At 45.1% G+C, this 16155-nt stretch overlaps 1 protein-coding gene across 1 annotated transcript; it reads left to right on the top strand.

Annotated features, from left to right (window-relative positions):
* Positions 1-12274: 12274 nt before the first annotated feature.
* On the top strand, positions 12275-13019 carry C6H11orf96 (chromosome 6 C11orf96 homolog). Its single transcript, XM_021533619.3, has one exon. It carries the CDS (start codon positions 12308-12310, stop codon positions 12668-12670), a length of 363 nt encoding a protein of 120 aa, XP_021389294.1. The 5' UTR covers positions 12275-12307; the 3' UTR covers positions 12671-13019.
* Positions 13020-16155: the final 3136 nt, after the last annotated feature.

The following is a 16155-nucleotide window of genomic DNA, read 5'->3' as shown; positions in this document are numbered from 1 at the left end:
GCAGTGCTGCCTATGTGATTAAGTTCTTACTGCAGCTAAATATCATCACTGTACAGGTTCAAATCATAGGTTTGGTCCATCTTCACTGCCTGCCTGCAGTAGGATCTAAGCACAGGTAAATACTCTATGCCTTGTAACACATTAGCTTTGTTAAGCAAGCTAATCTTCACTGTAAGAATAAATTGGTGTTGAGAAAATATCTGTATTTGTTGTGGTTTAAGTTCCTAAACCACCATACATTATTCTTCTAAAATGAAAGAATGTTACTAGAAAACTTAACTCCATTATCTAATGATGTCTTCACTTTCATCTCAATTTGTACAGAAATGTTTTTGGACTATTTTTATTATTTCCTTGTGTTTGAATATTTTGTTTAGGCTTTATGAAATATTTAATGGGAAATGGAGTTGAAGGAGGCAGACACTTATTTTTATATTTACTTTCTTCGTGTCATTGGAGCTTTGTGCATATTCCTGTATGTGTGTCCAGGTTTGGCAGTTCTGACAGAGAGTGGGAGTGCTTAGCTGAGGGACAGTGCTAATTGGTTAAGGCATTCTGAGAAGACACTTTTGCCTGTATCAGTTCATATAAGCTCCATTTGTTTTCACTGTGTTAAGAACAGCCAGGCTGCAAGAAAGAGTAAGAGATGGGGATGAGTTGGAAACTTTTAAACCCCCAAACCTCAGTCTGTGGGAATTGCAAGTCATTTGAATTCAGTGAATCTATGGCCCATAACTAATGCAGGACCCTAGAGGCTGATACTGTTGTGGAAGAGGTGGAAGAGCAGTTTTTCACTTCTGTTTCTTGGTTTCAATATAGTAATGTTAGCAAATTTTGGTCTAGTTTCTTTACTTCCTTTGGGAAAAGACCAAGTTTTCCTCCCCAGAAATGAAATGATTTATAGGAGAAATGTTCTGTCCTCCAGCGCTCCTTTTGTTGCTGGAGACTGCTGCATTCTGCTTTCTCTCACGTGTCAGCTTCACTGTATCCAAATCTGTTTGACAGTGAGGAGAAGGTGTATGGCATCATTTCCCAGCCTGTACTGGCTGCAAGGGGAGCAGTTGGCCTAGGGGTCAAGTTTCTTTGTCAGCTGGGAGCTTGTAGGTCCTTCCTTCCTTCCCCCACCTCTTCGCCAGAAAAATCAGCTAGCCAGGAGCCAATTGCAGCCCCTGTCTGCCAAGACAGCAGGAAATGGCTTTGGGCAGAGGAGATTCCAGACCCAGAGCTCCTCAGGAGACTTTTCTGCAAGGACTTTCCTGTCATTAGAAACTTCTTCCCGAATGCTACAGGCACTTCTGCTGAGTTCTCAAAATGGGTGTGCAGAAAAGTGAGATTTGAGAGTTCTTGAGCTGATGCTGTTCCCATGGCACTTAAAGACTTTTCACTAGAGACCCGGGCAGCTTGCACATTTCTTGCACTGCTGTTGAGCTGTTTCTGCTGTTGCAGTCAGGTGCAAAGGGCAGCATGTTTAGAATGGTAAATAGGCAGTTAGGTTTCATTCTTTAACTTAAAGATAGGTGGAGGAACCTTTCCCCTAGTTACATGGATTTGAAAACAGTATTCCTAAAAATGTCATCCAAAATAATTACTTTCCAGTTAAAAAGCTTGCTTTCTTCCTTCTTCTTGTGATGACCAAGCCAAAAACTTTTTGAAAACTAATTTAAAATCAGAGTACACTGAAGTAAAGTAAAATATACTATTTATATGTTTGCAGAGGATTCGAGGGCAGGGGGCTGCCCTGAGAGTTTTGTTTTTGTGGTTGGCACCAGATTCTGTCCATCTGAGGGGCTGCAGCAGCTGCTGAGAGCTTCTTTGCTTACAGAACACCTCTGTGTCACTGTTTTTATGTGGAAGATAGAAACTGTTGGTTTACTTTTTTCCTTTTCTTTGAAATACAGAATGGTTTGGGTTGGAAGGGTCCTTGAAGATTTCAGCAGAGTATGTGTCTCTTCCAAAAAATGCTCAAAAACTGTGTTCTTCAAAACTGTTTGACTTTCAAATAGGTGGATTTGAAAGGTAAGATTCCCTTTTCCAAAACAGCCATCACCTTTTCCAAAATGTAATGGCCCTCAGATTTGATGATAAGGAGCAGATGAATGGAAACTGTCTTGGGTAAGGATGGACAGTAGCCTGCCTTCCTCAGGGAGCATTCAGGATGGAGCTGTTCTGAAAAAAAAAAAAACCCCACAACTGGGTCCATATGTAACCATTCATTTATTTAACAGCTATACAAGCAATAACATTATTAATTAACCACACTGGTGTCAGGTATCACTCTGTCCTAATGCTACTTGTAATCATTTTGTCACAGAATACTTGAATATTCAAGCACAAACTCTTGGTGAGGTTGGAGTGTATCTGATTCAGTATTGCACTTTTGGGCCACAGTGGGTTGATCTGAGCACACACCATTTGAAATCAATAGCAAAGTTCTGTCACTTCTCTGCTCTGGGTTTTTGGGATATTTTTTGTTTTGTTTTGTTTGTGTTTTGTTGGGTTTTGTTTTGTGGTGGTTTTGGTCTTTTTTTTTTTTTTTTTTTTGTGAAAAAGAACTCTTTGGGTTATTTAGTTTTGATTAGCTTTGAAGCCATGGATAATTTTACTTCGTCAGTATCAAATGAATTCTACTTGTGTCTTTTCTGTTTGTCATTACTTACAGGGTTAGTATAGTTACACATAGTAATTTATGGCTACAAATGGTAATTTATAGCTACAATAGCAATGGAGAAAGAGACAGGGTGCCAGGAAGGAGTTAAAATTTCAGAATTTTCATACTGTAGTGTTGGCAAAATACAGGGGACTGTTCTCCTGGGGTTGGGGATAAAAGATGCCTGTATGATGGGTGCTGTGAATCCATAATGCCTCCTCCTCAATTGCTGCTACTATTGCCTTAGCTCAAAAGCATTTAACGCCCACTTTGCCTATTCTGGTCATAAACCTTTTCAGAGTGGATAGGAAATCTGCTTCACTGTGGTTTGTTTTCAAAGTGCTTCTTTCCCAGCCTTGAGGTTTCCACAGCAACCTGGATAATTAGTTTAAATTGGAGCATCCTGGCCTGTCCTGTCTGCTCCTAAGTTCTGCTGAGATCTTGCAGGTATCATCTCCTCTCAGCACACTTGGGAGAGACTGATGATGGTTGGCCATGAGAGTGCTGGCCCTTCTCAAAGAGTCACCCACTCATCAGAGTGACAGATGTGTGCTTTCTCCTCTTGTCTATTTGATTTGCCTCCTCCTCCTGTGTAGTGTTCAGAACAGCTTTGTGGAGTTATTGCCAGCTCCCTTGAAGCTGGCAAGTGCTTGGTGGCTCATGCTGGGAAAACACCTCTCGAGGGAGCTGAGAGGCCTTGTTTCAAGTAAAGAAACTGGGGACAGTATTGAAGAATTTTAATCGGGATAAGGAGCAAGGAGGTCTGTTCCATGCCCCCCATTGTTTGTTTGATTCAGGTTTCCCAGCAGAAACAAAAATGTTGTTCTGTTCACACAGAAGGTATTGCTGGGTGAGCAAAACTTACAGCAAACTCTTCCCATGATGGGATCATCCTGACAGACAGTGCTCACTGGATCCAGAATGGTGCTCAGCTGAAAGTTGTTCCCATCTAAATTTGTGTGTGCAGCTGCTTTGCTGGTCACAGAAGGTTTTACTTGTTCTGTTGCTGTGCTCCCATTGTGGAGGCATCGCATAGATCCGTGCTGAAGAGTCTGTTGACATTACAGCTGATCTCTGAGATGCCAGTGCCAGCCCTCTGCCCCGGGCATGTGTTTACAGCAGCACCCTTGTGCCAAGGCAGGCTGCCATGCACATGGAAGAACATATGGACTAGAAAGAGCCTCAGGGTTGGATGGGATTTGTAGCTGTGACTTGTCACAGACTTATCATTGGGTCCTCATCATCATTAGGGAGGGCTGTGGGAAAGCTTCTTGTCCTGAAAGCTTCTGATGCAGAAAGCAAAAGATAAAGCAGGAGTGAGCAGAGACATGAGTTTCCAGAGGGTGTACTGGCCTAGATGTACACCCCACACTTCCTGGCTGGTTTGTCAGGGTGCAGAATCTACATGGTTCCCAGTTTCTGTTCCCCACTTCCTGCTCTTTGGGGGCAGATCTGTGTGAAGGAGGAGGCAGTCTGTCTGACTGACATGGCATGCCTTCGGCTTGAGATACCTGTGGGAGCTTGGAGAGGAGAGTGCAGGAAGGTGCAGACTCCCTGATATTTTTTGGGAGAAGCAAGGGCAAGTGGTGGGAGAGGGATTAAGAATTGCCTGGTGATGTTTTCTGTTGGGAAGCAGTAGGAGGGAAAGAGAGGGGAAGTGGTGGTCACATCAGTGAGACAGTGTCTGACACACTGTACATAATGCAAAATTTGCCAATACCTGCACTTTCAGAGCACTGGTGGAGCCATGACAGTTCATGCCAGAGAAGAGATTGTTACTCTGGAATAAGCTGACAAGCCAGCCTGAAGAAATCCTCCCAGGCCTTGGGGCAAGGAGATCAATTGAGTGAGCCAGGGCAGGGTAGACACAGGGACAGCACCTTGGTGGTGCAGCAGCCACAGGGAGAAAAACACGCCCTGAGCATTGGCTGCTTCTCTGTAACACCCCTGTATTTTGCACTGATCATCCTTTCGTGGTGACCTTGCCAGTTATCTCCTGGCTTTACTATCCTTGCAGAGACTAAAGTGGCTCTATTTTACCTTAGAAAAGATCTTTCCTCAGCTTTGGGCACTACAGGCTTTCATCTGACAGGAGTGGGGTTATGGTTTTTTTCTTTCTCCTTCTCCTCATTAGCACCGCTCTGGCTCTTTGCAAGGCAGGGCTTCAGTTACTGAACCATCACTCAGCAATTTACTACTTTGGTTGTTATAATTTTTGTCTCAAGTTCGCAGAAACATTTAGAGATTGAACAAAAATGTCTCAAGAATTCGGTTACTTAAAGCCTGATAGTTCAATTGTCAAGAAACTTCTGTTTTTAATCTCTAGACCACAGTTGATTTCTTTCTTGATTGCTTACAAATAGACTTATCAAGATAAGAAAAAATTAAATTCATTCTGCTTAAATAAGTGGATGTTCCACGGTGCTTTTAGCTGCAGAAGAAAATGGAAGATTAAATCCATCGGAAGTGTTAAAATCTGATTAGTGGCACCAATTTAAGATTTTTAATCTTGGCTCATACAGAAAAGATTTTCTTTTTGTCTGACCTTCAAAGCAGACAGAACGTTTGTGGCTATGCTCTCTGTTAGGTCTCTCACCTAACAAGGTCAGGCTTTCCTTGTTATATTTGATATGTGTGGTCAGTTCTGTCCAAATCTGAGAGAGGATGGGAGGTCTCAGAAATAATCCAATTCCACTCTTGCAAAGCTCAGCAGCTGGGTACAGAAGAGAAACCAAGACAAGTGCTCTGACAGCTCTGGGTTACTCTGGGCCTCCCTGGCAAGGAGCAGGAGAATCCTCACTGCCTTGCCAGTGGTGTTTCTGCTCTCCAGCTGACTCGTGTCCCAGGAGGCAGCACAGAATTCATGGTCATCAGCACTGGCCCAGCCACCAGCTCAGTGTGGAGATGTGGAGGGTTGGAAATTCCAAGGATACATCAGCAAAGTTCTTCCCTGCACACAGAAAGTCTTTTTTCTTCCTAGACCTTTTTAATAACTTTCAAAATCTTCCAGATTTTGAACCTGAGACAGAATGTCCTGAACTTGAAATCCTAATTTCTGCACTGCTTACTTGATAGGGTCACAGTAACAGCTGGACATGGTAATACATTGACAGTTTAAGCCATGGGAGGATAGAGGTTTTACTTCATGTGGCAGCAACTTGTACCAGGAGGAATATTCAAAGCAGAGTCAGTATCTTAATTAGCTTAAAGTAGAGTTTCATTCTTTAAAGAGCTGAGTTTTCTGCAATCACTGGTCTTCGGTCATTGGAACCCCACTTTTTCTTGTGTCCTCATATCACTGTTCCCTGATACATCAACAACAGTGCTGGGGAAAGCTGCCATCCCTTCTGATGCCTTTGAGGCCGCACAAGGGAAATGTAATGTAGCAGTTTTTTGTCAGGAAACACTTTGCAGCTCTCTTTCAAAACAAAGAGTTTTATTACTACATTTATTATTAGTGTGTGATGACAGCGAAATGCTGTTAACTTGTGAAGTGCAACTTTAAAGACTGGCTTTTCACTTCAGCTGTCACTTTACAATTTTAACAATTCTATGAAGATAATAAAATAATACATTTCTGTGAGAAGCATTCATACATTCAAACATTTTAATCTGTACTTTCTCCTAATGGCATGGGGCAGAAGCTTTGTGGGATTTATTGCAGCTCGTAAAAAGGCAGGCAGGACTAAAACTGAGATATTTGAGGGAAAAGGAGCTTTGAACAGACATATTTTGTATTAACTTTGTGGGATCCTGAACTTCCCACAAGTCCTGACAAGTGTTTGTCATGTCTGCCAGGATCATACCATGAAGCTCTCTGTAAAAAAGAAAAAGTTGGGAATCAATAACATGGCTAAATAGTCCACTTCTTACTTTAGGGAGACTTGGAAAGAAATTTTTTCAGTTAAAATAGCCAAGTTATATATAAAAATTAAATATACAAATGTGACAAACCTTTTTTCTTAAAATGTTATTTTATCTAAAACAACTTAAAACCTCAGTAAGTATCAAGGGGGCACCATTTCTGTGGCAGATTGACTGGTGAGATGTAAAAATCCATCTGTGCTCCTATAATCTCTACACTGGACATACCCAGTACCCAGTTTGAAACATCCTTCAGAGAACTTGCCCATCCTAGCAGATGCCTTGGGAAGAGCTTTCTGCTGGAAGTTTCCATGAGCTGCCTGCAAAGATCCCAGCAGCAGCCTGAGCCTCCTGCCACCACTCGCAGGTGCCTTGCTGCATGGCTGCCCTCCAGTACATGGCAAGTGCTGGCAGGGGATTTTCCTCATGCTTCTCCCTCATCTCACACAAATCATGGTGCTTGGGTGTGGAGGGGACCCCAGCCTGCAGGAGGCTGGGAGCAGAGTGTGCCTCAGCACAAGCCAAATCTTCTCTTGCCTCTGGGGATCTCCTGCAGCTAAGGCTCTGCCAACACCTCCTGCTGCAAAGGGGAGATGTGCTTATTCCTCACCTGTGCTGTTGGCTTCTCCGTGGCTGCCCCCAAATGATGCCCCTTGGCATGGCCCAGGGGAATGTGAGGGATTACCCTGAGGCAGTCAGCTGCTGGGCTGGCTTGGTTTCAATTTAATTATTTCAAAGGAAGAAAATGTTAAAAGGCTGCTGAAGCCAAAACAGTAGAAAGGAAGGTAAAGGATATCCAGCCAATACATAAGGAAAGGGAAATGAGAGCCCTGAGTGCATAACTCTTGCAAGTTGTTAGCCAGTTAATTCCCTGGTGTAAATGCATTCAGGTGTGTTGGAGAGAGGCCAGGCTGCCCAGGTAAGTTTTATTATGATAGCTAGAAAGAAACAACAGTTTATTTTTCTCCAGGCAGAAGCGTAACAGTGGGTTTCGGCTGGATCTTGTTGGGTTCCCCCATCAGAAAGGTACAACTTTGGAATTTAAATCAGATGTGCATGCAGAGAAAGAGACACGAAGACTTCTGCTTTCAGAGGTAGTTTGTATTTGCTGCTTGTTTACTGGTGTGTCATCTCCAGTTTGTAAGCAGTATCTGTTAGGTCACAGTTGGCTGAATGTTTTTATTGCTATTTTTAAAATGGTTGTTCCAAGGTACAAATTCTAGTGGCGAGAGAGCAGCAACTCCTTCCTCTTTCCTGACCAGGATGCTGAGTGGAGATGTACACAGTGAGGTACTGTGTGGTGGCTGGAAATGCCACCTGCCAGGGCAGCAAGAAGCAGCTTTTACTGTTGAGTATGTTTTGGGAGGATATTTGAAACGTACATGGGTTAAGGCATCTGTCTGGGAAGCAGCTTATCCTGCTGGCTCTCAAGGGACCCCATCAGCTCTGACAGGCAGCAAAGTAACTGCTCTGTTTTGGGACATGAACTGTGGTGGTCACTGTGAGTGCCCAGCTACAGGTGGTTTCTGTAAAAGCCCTGGCCCTTCAAAAATTGCTTATCCTACAGGAAGAGGTGAGTATCATCTGTTTTTATCCATCCCTGCATCCTCCTTTTAATTGTTCCTTTCGCTTCTATGGCATGAGATCTGAACGCCAGCAAATGCTGTATGTGTGTTTTCAATAATCACATTTTTAAATGAATAACCAGATGACAATTTCTATGTTTCAACAGCAATAATTGTCTCCTCCTATAAAACTGGTGATTTAACTACACAAGGCCCCAAATATGAACATAAAAAGTTCAAAGCTCTGGTAAAGGTTCCATACTGTGCCTGTGCAGTGTGCTGGCATACAATGTGACTTCATGAAAGGAAATGAAATCTTGAAATCAAGGAACAAAATGAGCAGAACAAAAAGGATATTAATTATGATGAAATGAAAAAACACTAGAAAATTCTGAAACTGAAAATATTTAAACGGAATGGGATGACAAGGTACAGTGAAAAGTTTTGAAGCTTGCCGAAATGACACAGATTGAAATCTCAAAATCAAGGAATGAAGTGAACCACAGAGTCAGAAAAAGAATTATGATGAAATTTGCTCAGGTGCACAGCACATGGGTGGTAGCAAGGAGCAAGGTGTGGGGAGCAGTGTTGGGGTATAGCTGTGGTCCACTTGGCATGCCTTTTGTAGCTGCAGTGGCCCTGGAGCTCTGGGCTTTGTTAGGGCTAGGGTTTTCTTAATCCTAACCCTGAGTGGAGCAGTCAAATCAGCGTTTTCTGAGGCTGAGGTGCCCAGCCCATGGGTGCTGCCAAGGAGAAAAGCATGGAGGGAGCAATGGTGGTACAGTGCATTGGGGTTTTTTGCAGTAAAATGGATTGGAACGTGCCAAAATGATGCTCACTGAACTCATGTAGTTCCATTTGAAGAATGAAAATTCTTCATTTCATGAAAGGAAATTAAATCTCCAAACCAGAGAAGGAAGGTAACCAAACACACAGGAGTGTGGAGGTATGATGAAATTAAAAACAATTGAAAGAAAACCTGAAAATTCTGAAATTGAGAACTTTTAAGAGGAATGGGCTTACATAAATTGCACTGTAAAGTTCCAAAGCTTTTCTAAATAATACCCGTTGAATTCTCCATATCAGGGAGCAAAGTGAGCTGAACATGCAGAAGAGGAATTACGATAAAATGAAATGCAATCCAAAAAAAAGAATACCTGAAATGAAATGAAAACAATTAAACTGAATGGGTTGACATGAAGTGCAGTGAAATGGACTGAAACTTGACGAAATGTTACTCATTGAAATCACAAGATTTCATTTCCTTTTATTAAATAATGCTGGGAGAAAGTGAAATTAAGGCCATTATTTAAACTACTTGAGTAAATATTTTTTCATGTTAGGGCCTTGGAGATCTGACTCTGGGGATTATGTCACAGGATATATTTTCTAAATTTTCTTAAATAATATCTTCAAGGTCTCTCAGTTATTACCATGGTGATCTTGCTCCAGCTCAGCATTGAAATTTCCGAGAGCATTTTATAATCATATTTGCGAGGGTATTCAATATATCTGAGTTTGCCTTCATACTGAACTTTCTGTAGGAAACCAGACAGGCAGTTTATACTGGGATGTGTGTTGAAGTTCAGATATCAAGTCAACCAACCTGTTTTTTGACAGAACCTTGGATACTTTTGGGCTAGAGCAGATTAAATTTACCTTGCTTTGAATAAATATGCAATGTTTTTCTGCACTGCCAGAACAAGGCTCCTGTGTTATCTTGTTTCTGAATGAGAGGCAAGCTCAGCCCCAGAAATCCTCCAAGTTCATAATCAGGCTTGTCTTAGACGGCTGTACTGAGGAAACAGAGTTTGGCCTTTGCTGTACTGCAGAATCAAGTTGTCAGGAATTTAAGTGGCTGTATGTAAATGGAGCTTTTGGAGAGAAGGTTGTTGCATTGCAGCAGGGATGTATGGGCTAAATTTAGCCACTAAAATAAACTGTAAAACACACAGTTTTCTGCAAGCTGGAATGATTCCATTTGACCGAACATAGAATTGTTCCCTTATTAAGCTGATAGTATCTCCCAACAAAAAGGTTTCAAGCTGACCCTGGCCCTAAAGCTGCCTTGGGGAGCCAAGTAGCCAAGAGATTGCAGCCAGGTGTTTCATAACGCCAATGCTTTTAATGTTGCTTTCACATTGGCAAGGAGCAAAACAGCCAGCCTTCTGGAAAGACACTAGCCAGTGCCTCTGGTCCCCACTCTCCTAAAATTGTGTTCTTGTTCTATTTTATCCCCTTTGAGACAGGGCTGTAATTAAAATGTTTTTTGGTTTTTTTTATTCCCCAGTGCAGGTCCTGAAACACTGCCACTGCTAAGGCAATTTGAAAGGAGGGGGGACCAGTCCTAAGAGTTACCCAAAGACAAGGTTGAGAGTTTCTGATGGTGAGCTCACAAAAACAAGGCCATTTCTGCATGCTGGACTATGGCACAGCATGTGTATTGCATATGTAAGCTCCTGGGGATTTTTTCCAGAGCATTTGTCCTCCTCTGCACAAAGAATGTGTTTTATGGCAAAACACAGTAAACTGGCACTGGTGCAGGTGCAGACCCAGAGCTGCAGGGGTAAGTGTAGATCCCACTGTGGGCTAATTGACAGTCTGTGTTGGCAGTGCCCCGGGTGCTCCGCACTGCGGTGCTGCGCTGCATGTGCACGCTGAGATGGGGCACTGCGTGACTGCCTGCTCGGCAAACCTCAGGCCCTGAGTGCATTTTCCTTGTCCCCTCAGCATCCCAGAGCAGAATTCCTGACACTCTTGCTAAGCCTCTGCTTCCTTCCTGGTTCCTAACCAAGCTTCAAAAATATCCTCGAGTGGGTGAAGCTATACTGGAGAGAGTCTTTATGGGAATCATCTAACATGAGCCCTGAAGAGGGGCCAGATTAACCATTTCAGGCTCTTCCTCCCTCATCCTTTTTTACTCCTCCTCCCTCTAGCTCCTTTTCTATTCCTATCATAAGTTTTTCTTACGCTGTTGGATTTTTCTGTCACTGAGAGTGCTTGGCACACACAGCTTTAAAGCATGGTCCCAGCTGTCACTAATTTGCAAGCTTTTGTTTCAGCTCAGTAATGCTCATATGCCATTTTCTGTCTGAGGATCTCAATCTGCATCATATCAAAGAAGCACCACAGAGCACAGGGGAATGGAAAATTTTAGAATCCCTACTAAATGCAAAAAAAATGGACTCACACTGAAGGAGGTATTTAAGCTTCGTTAGAGGTGGCAAACTTGGGAACAAGATCCCAGAGTGCTGTTTAAACCATGCTGTTGGTTCTTGACTAGGTCTATTACAGATGATCTCTGCAGCTTGTATCTGGGCCACTGTAACATTAGAGTTTTCAGATTTGGGCTTGTCTTGGAGCTTCCTTTAAGCGCGGGTTTGTTACTCTGATGGGTAGTGATCAGCTGAAAGCTGATGTGACAGGTGCGTCGGTACTCTTTCCTAGCCATAGAAATCAGGGTATTAGTAAAAAACGCAGCGCGGTGAAACGCAGAAAGCCGAAGTACCGCTGTGGCAGTCCGGGACCCGCCTGAAGCTCCACTGGGTGCCGCGGGGCAGGAGAGGGATGCCCTGGAGGTTTAGGGGAGGGGAGGCGGGAGAGGGAGACGGGATGGAGCGCGATGGCTCCGCCGCCCGGGGCTCTACCCGGCACCCCCGCTGCGAGGGGCCGCGGCGGGCGGGGGCGGCGGTGCGGGGACACGTCATGCGGGGGGGAGAGCCCGGCCGGCCGCGAGTGGGCTCCGCTGCGGCCGAGTGCGCTGCCTCTGAGCATGCTCCCGCGGGGCTCCGCCGCTATATAACGGGGCCGGGTGCCGGCGGCAGCGGCTCTGCTGAGGCAGCGGGGAGCTCCGCTCCGCTCCACACCGCGCTCCTCTCCTCGCCGTGCTGCGCCTCTCTGCACCACTCGGTGCACCGCTCGACTCGGTACCGCGCTCCGCTCCGCTCGGCACCGCACCGCTCGACTCGGTACCGCGCTCCGCTCCGCTCGGCACCGCACCGCTCGACTCGGTACCGCGCTCCGCTCGGTACCGCTCCGCTCAGCGCTCCGCTCGCACCGAGGTCTGTCCGGACAGCAGCGGTCCGCACTGCTCCGCACGGTACCGCAGCGCCCCGCGGGGCCCGTCGCTGCCCCGCTGCCCGCCGGAGCCTCGGCGCCCGGCACGGCCGAGGCAGCGCGCCCCGCTCCGCCGGCCCCGGCCCCCGCGGCGGGCTCTCCCGCGGGCGGCGGGATGGCCGCCAAGCCGGCCGAGCTGATGGGCATCTGCTCCAGCTACCAGGCGGTGATGCCGCACTTCGTCTGCGTGTCCGAGGAGTTCCCGCCGCCCGCCCGCCCCGCCAAGACCCCCAAGGGCAAGCTGCGGCGGCCGCGGCAGTCGCGCTTCAAGACGCAGCCGGTGACTTTCGACGAGATCCAGGAGGTGGAGGAGGAGGGGGTGTCCCCCATGGAGGAAGAGAAGGCCAAGAAGTCCTTCCTGCAGTCGCTGGAGTGCCTGCGGCGGAGCACGCAGAACCTCTGTCTGCAGCGGGACCGCCTGGGCAGCTGCCGCCTCCGCAACAGCCTCGACTCCAGCGACTCGGACTCGGCGCTCTGAGGCTCGGCGGGACCGGCCGGCGGCGGCACGGACTGAGCTGCGGGAGCCGCGCCGCGCCCGCACAGCGGCGCCCGGACGGGCAGCCGCCTCGGGATGTTTTCTAAGAAAGCGCTTGTACCTTCGTTTCTATTTGATTGTATGAAACTCACCATTTAAAAGACAAAAAGAAAAAAAAAAAAATCTTTTCTATTCGTTAGAAGAAATGAGCTGTTTTAGATGCATTGAGCTGCTGGACTTTATATTTATTTTTGCATTTAAACTGTTGACTGCATTAATTTAATATGTTTCTACCTGAATGTCTGTTATTATTTCCTTAAAAGAGTAATAAATCTGATATATTTGCACAGTACTTACTGGGCTGTCCTTATTTCAGGTGTTCAGCTGTCCTTGTTCAGCTTTTAGGAGTAAGGGGATTTAAAAGCCGTCGGTAGCCAGTGCAGAGACAGCAATGCTTTGCTTGCTGCTCAGAGAGGTTTTGCAGGCTGTAGTGTCAAGTATAAACTAATGAGACAAAAGTCGAGTTAGATTGATTTTAAACTACTTTATTTACTTCTTTGAGATATTTTTGTTAACCTGAATTGAGGTTTAAAGAGCGTTTATAACTGGTGCCCGAGAGCCTTGATGCAACTGGGCAAGTCTCTTGCATTCACAGAAATGCATATATAGTTTCTATTTTCATCCAAGTTGGTTTTGTCTCTTCTCCCCTTCCCCTTCTGACCCATAAGTTATTTACTGCTGCAGACGGTTTTGGTAATTGGTTAGAATGCAGTTTTATTCACTAGAGCAATTGATACTATGTGGACATTTTTTGCAGTTTAAAGTTAAGGGGATTCTGATGATGGTAAATTTATAGGAGTGAGGCTTCTGTTGAGTTGCTGCATGTGTGTGTGTGCAGGTACATGTAAGATTTTCTCTGTGGGATACATGCTGAAAAGCGTCTGAAGCCCTCTGCAGAATGGAAGCCAAATTCCTGGACTGGGAATATTCTGCCTGTATTTTCTCCATTTTCTTGAAACATTCCTGTTCTAACAGAGTAATCCTGTCGTAGAACCTTCCTTAAAGGCAAGCCTCTGGAAATTAAAACTTCTCAGTCAGAAGGTATTAGCTGATACTGGGCTGTAGCTAATATTTCTCTGGTATGATTTTCAGGAGATTTTCGGTGCTTCTAATGTCGTGGTTTGAGGTGCACTCATACTGATCAGCTGGAGAGGTAAGGGCTAGGGCAGAGGAAGAAGATGGACATGGTACCAGTGACACAGGACTGCAAACCACAGATCTCTACCCTCTGGGCACTGAGGTACAGCAGATGACCCAAGTGACTGGCTCCTGGTTACTGCAAAACTGAAGCTTATCTTTTTCTAGCTTAAAGCTAAGGAAAACACGGGGGACGTGGGGTGTGGCTTGTTTTTGGACAGGTCATTCACAACTCCCTTGCAGTACCAGCACCTCCAGCTGACCTCCAGCACCAGGGGAGGGTTGTGCAAGCAATTCAGCAGGTAAGGAAACAGGTCTGGACTCTGACCCAACCTGCTCATAAAAAAGCATTTAAATGACCCCATGTGAATCCCTGCATGCAGCCTGTGAAATATCTTTTCTCCCTTTGCAGTTAGACCCTTTTGGCTGCTGTCTCTGCATGGTACATAACATCTATGCACAAAGCAGAGCAACTTGACCTCCAGAACAACTTTCAGTCAGGCAGGCAAACTGAAATCAGTAAGACCTAAGCAGTTACCAACAGCTGGGCTAATTTTCCTCATCAGATTCCTAACAGTGCTTCAATTCTGGGAGTTCTGGGTTTGGGAAAGGGTTTGCAACGTCTGCAAGCCCTTTGCCAAACATCACGTGGGAACTCCGTAGCCATGTGTCTTATGTTGCATAATGTACACAGCTAATAAGATCCATAAGATTTCCAGAGATTGTATAGTGTCCTTCCAGTACTGCAGCTTTTAGGCTACTTTTCAGTTTCCCTTTGCTTTCAGGTCTGGTAGAAATCCCTGTGATACACAGAGTGTAGGGTAGCTTCAAGAGGCTGTGAGCACATGATCCTTGTCCTCACTCCTAATTTTTGTTTTGCAGCTGGGGCTGCTAGCAGGCCCTTTACCTTTGCTGTTGCCATCCCTCCTTCAGCGTGCAGCTGTGCTGCCAGCATGCAGGAGGCACAGGAGGCCGTGCTGCACCAGCCAGCAGCAGGGCATTGGATACTCACTTCCTCAAGGGTGAGAATAGCTGTGTTCTTTTCTGTTTCAAGAGACAGATGTAGACGTTAACACATCTACAAAGAGTATTTGAAAATCTGCTGTAGCATGTTTGAGGAAAATGTCATATTCCAGTGGTTAGGCCAAATAAATGAGTTTCTCTTCAACTGTTCTTTGTTGACATTTTTCTGTTCCATTTCAGAGTGAATAACATGGGAGATGCCAATGCTAAAGATAGGCTAGTGTTTATCTTCCAAACAGTTGCAATCAAGGCGAAAGGGTGAAAAGCCAGGGTGATTTAGCTATGTCCTGCAGAGGCCTTCCTGAATGCAGCTGGAAAAATAAACCTCCCTCCCAGTCTTCCTGTGCTGCTAATTTTGAAGGTTTCTTGTGCAGTACTTTTTAGCGTCATGACTATCGTGTCTATCTGTCCTGTAAGGATTGCAGGAAGACTTATTACATTCACTTTAGTGAGGGTAATGACTGTATCAAAGAGGTTTGAGTCTGTCATCTGCTCCCTAGGCTTGAGATGTGGGTTGTACATTTCCTTTCAGCAATTCACAGCTTAAAAGCATCCAACAGATGCCATTTACAGTGATGCATGACAGTGAGTAGGCATGAGCATTCCATGTCTGCACAGGAAGGAGCTGGAAGTCAAATGCTCATGGTGCAGCAGGATGTTTCTTAGGGCAGAGGTGAGACTGAGCACCCCAGGAGCGTCTTTAACACTATTTTTTTCCAAATTACAGGAAATTGCACAGGAGAATTTATCTTTAATGGGACTGGTTGTTATTCTCATATCACTTTATATATAAATCATTCTCTCCTTGTGTCAAGAGGTTCATCCAGTCAGTAAAAACTTGAACTTGAAAGCAAGTCTTTTATTCTCTTTCTGTTTTGTGCCCAGTCCCCTCCATGCCTGTCAGCATTTCTCCCAGGTGCTTGTTTTTAAATGCTGTGTTATTGCAAAGCTCATCATGCTGGTGTAGTGGGACTGTACCTCCATGCCTTACTTTGACCTGATCAGTGTAGAGGGGATCTGTGCACAGTGCAGTATCTTTGCTCTACCAGAATCAGGGGAAAAAAAATCTTCTCTGTTCATCCTATGAGAAAGCTTTTTCTGCTCTTTTTGCAATCATTTTAGCTAGGTTTTTTCAGTAATTAATGGAGGATTTCTGGGTGCAATTTAGTGTCCACCTCAAGAGGCTGAGGACAATCTCCTCTCCTAGCTGTGTATGCACCAGTTCTGCTCTTGCGTAACTTCTCTTACCCCTGGATTTCCAATGATTC

This window comes from Lonchura striata, chromosome 6 (genome assembly GCF_046129695.1).
Source record: "Lonchura striata isolate bLonStr1 chromosome 6, bLonStr1.mat, whole genome shotgun sequence".
In the NCBI taxonomy this organism is placed as follows: Eukaryota; Metazoa; Chordata; class Aves; order Passeriformes; family Estrildidae; genus Lonchura; species Lonchura striata.
The sequence above is the reverse complement of the archived record's forward strand: the minus strand, read 5'-3'. Positions and strand labels throughout refer to the sequence as shown.

What these genes read in the sequence shown, in the direction of transcription:
- C6H11orf96 (XM_021533619.3), top strand. Translation starts at nt 12,308, where the DNA reads ATGGCCGCCAAGCCGGCCGAGCTGATGGGCATCTGCTCCAGCTACCAG.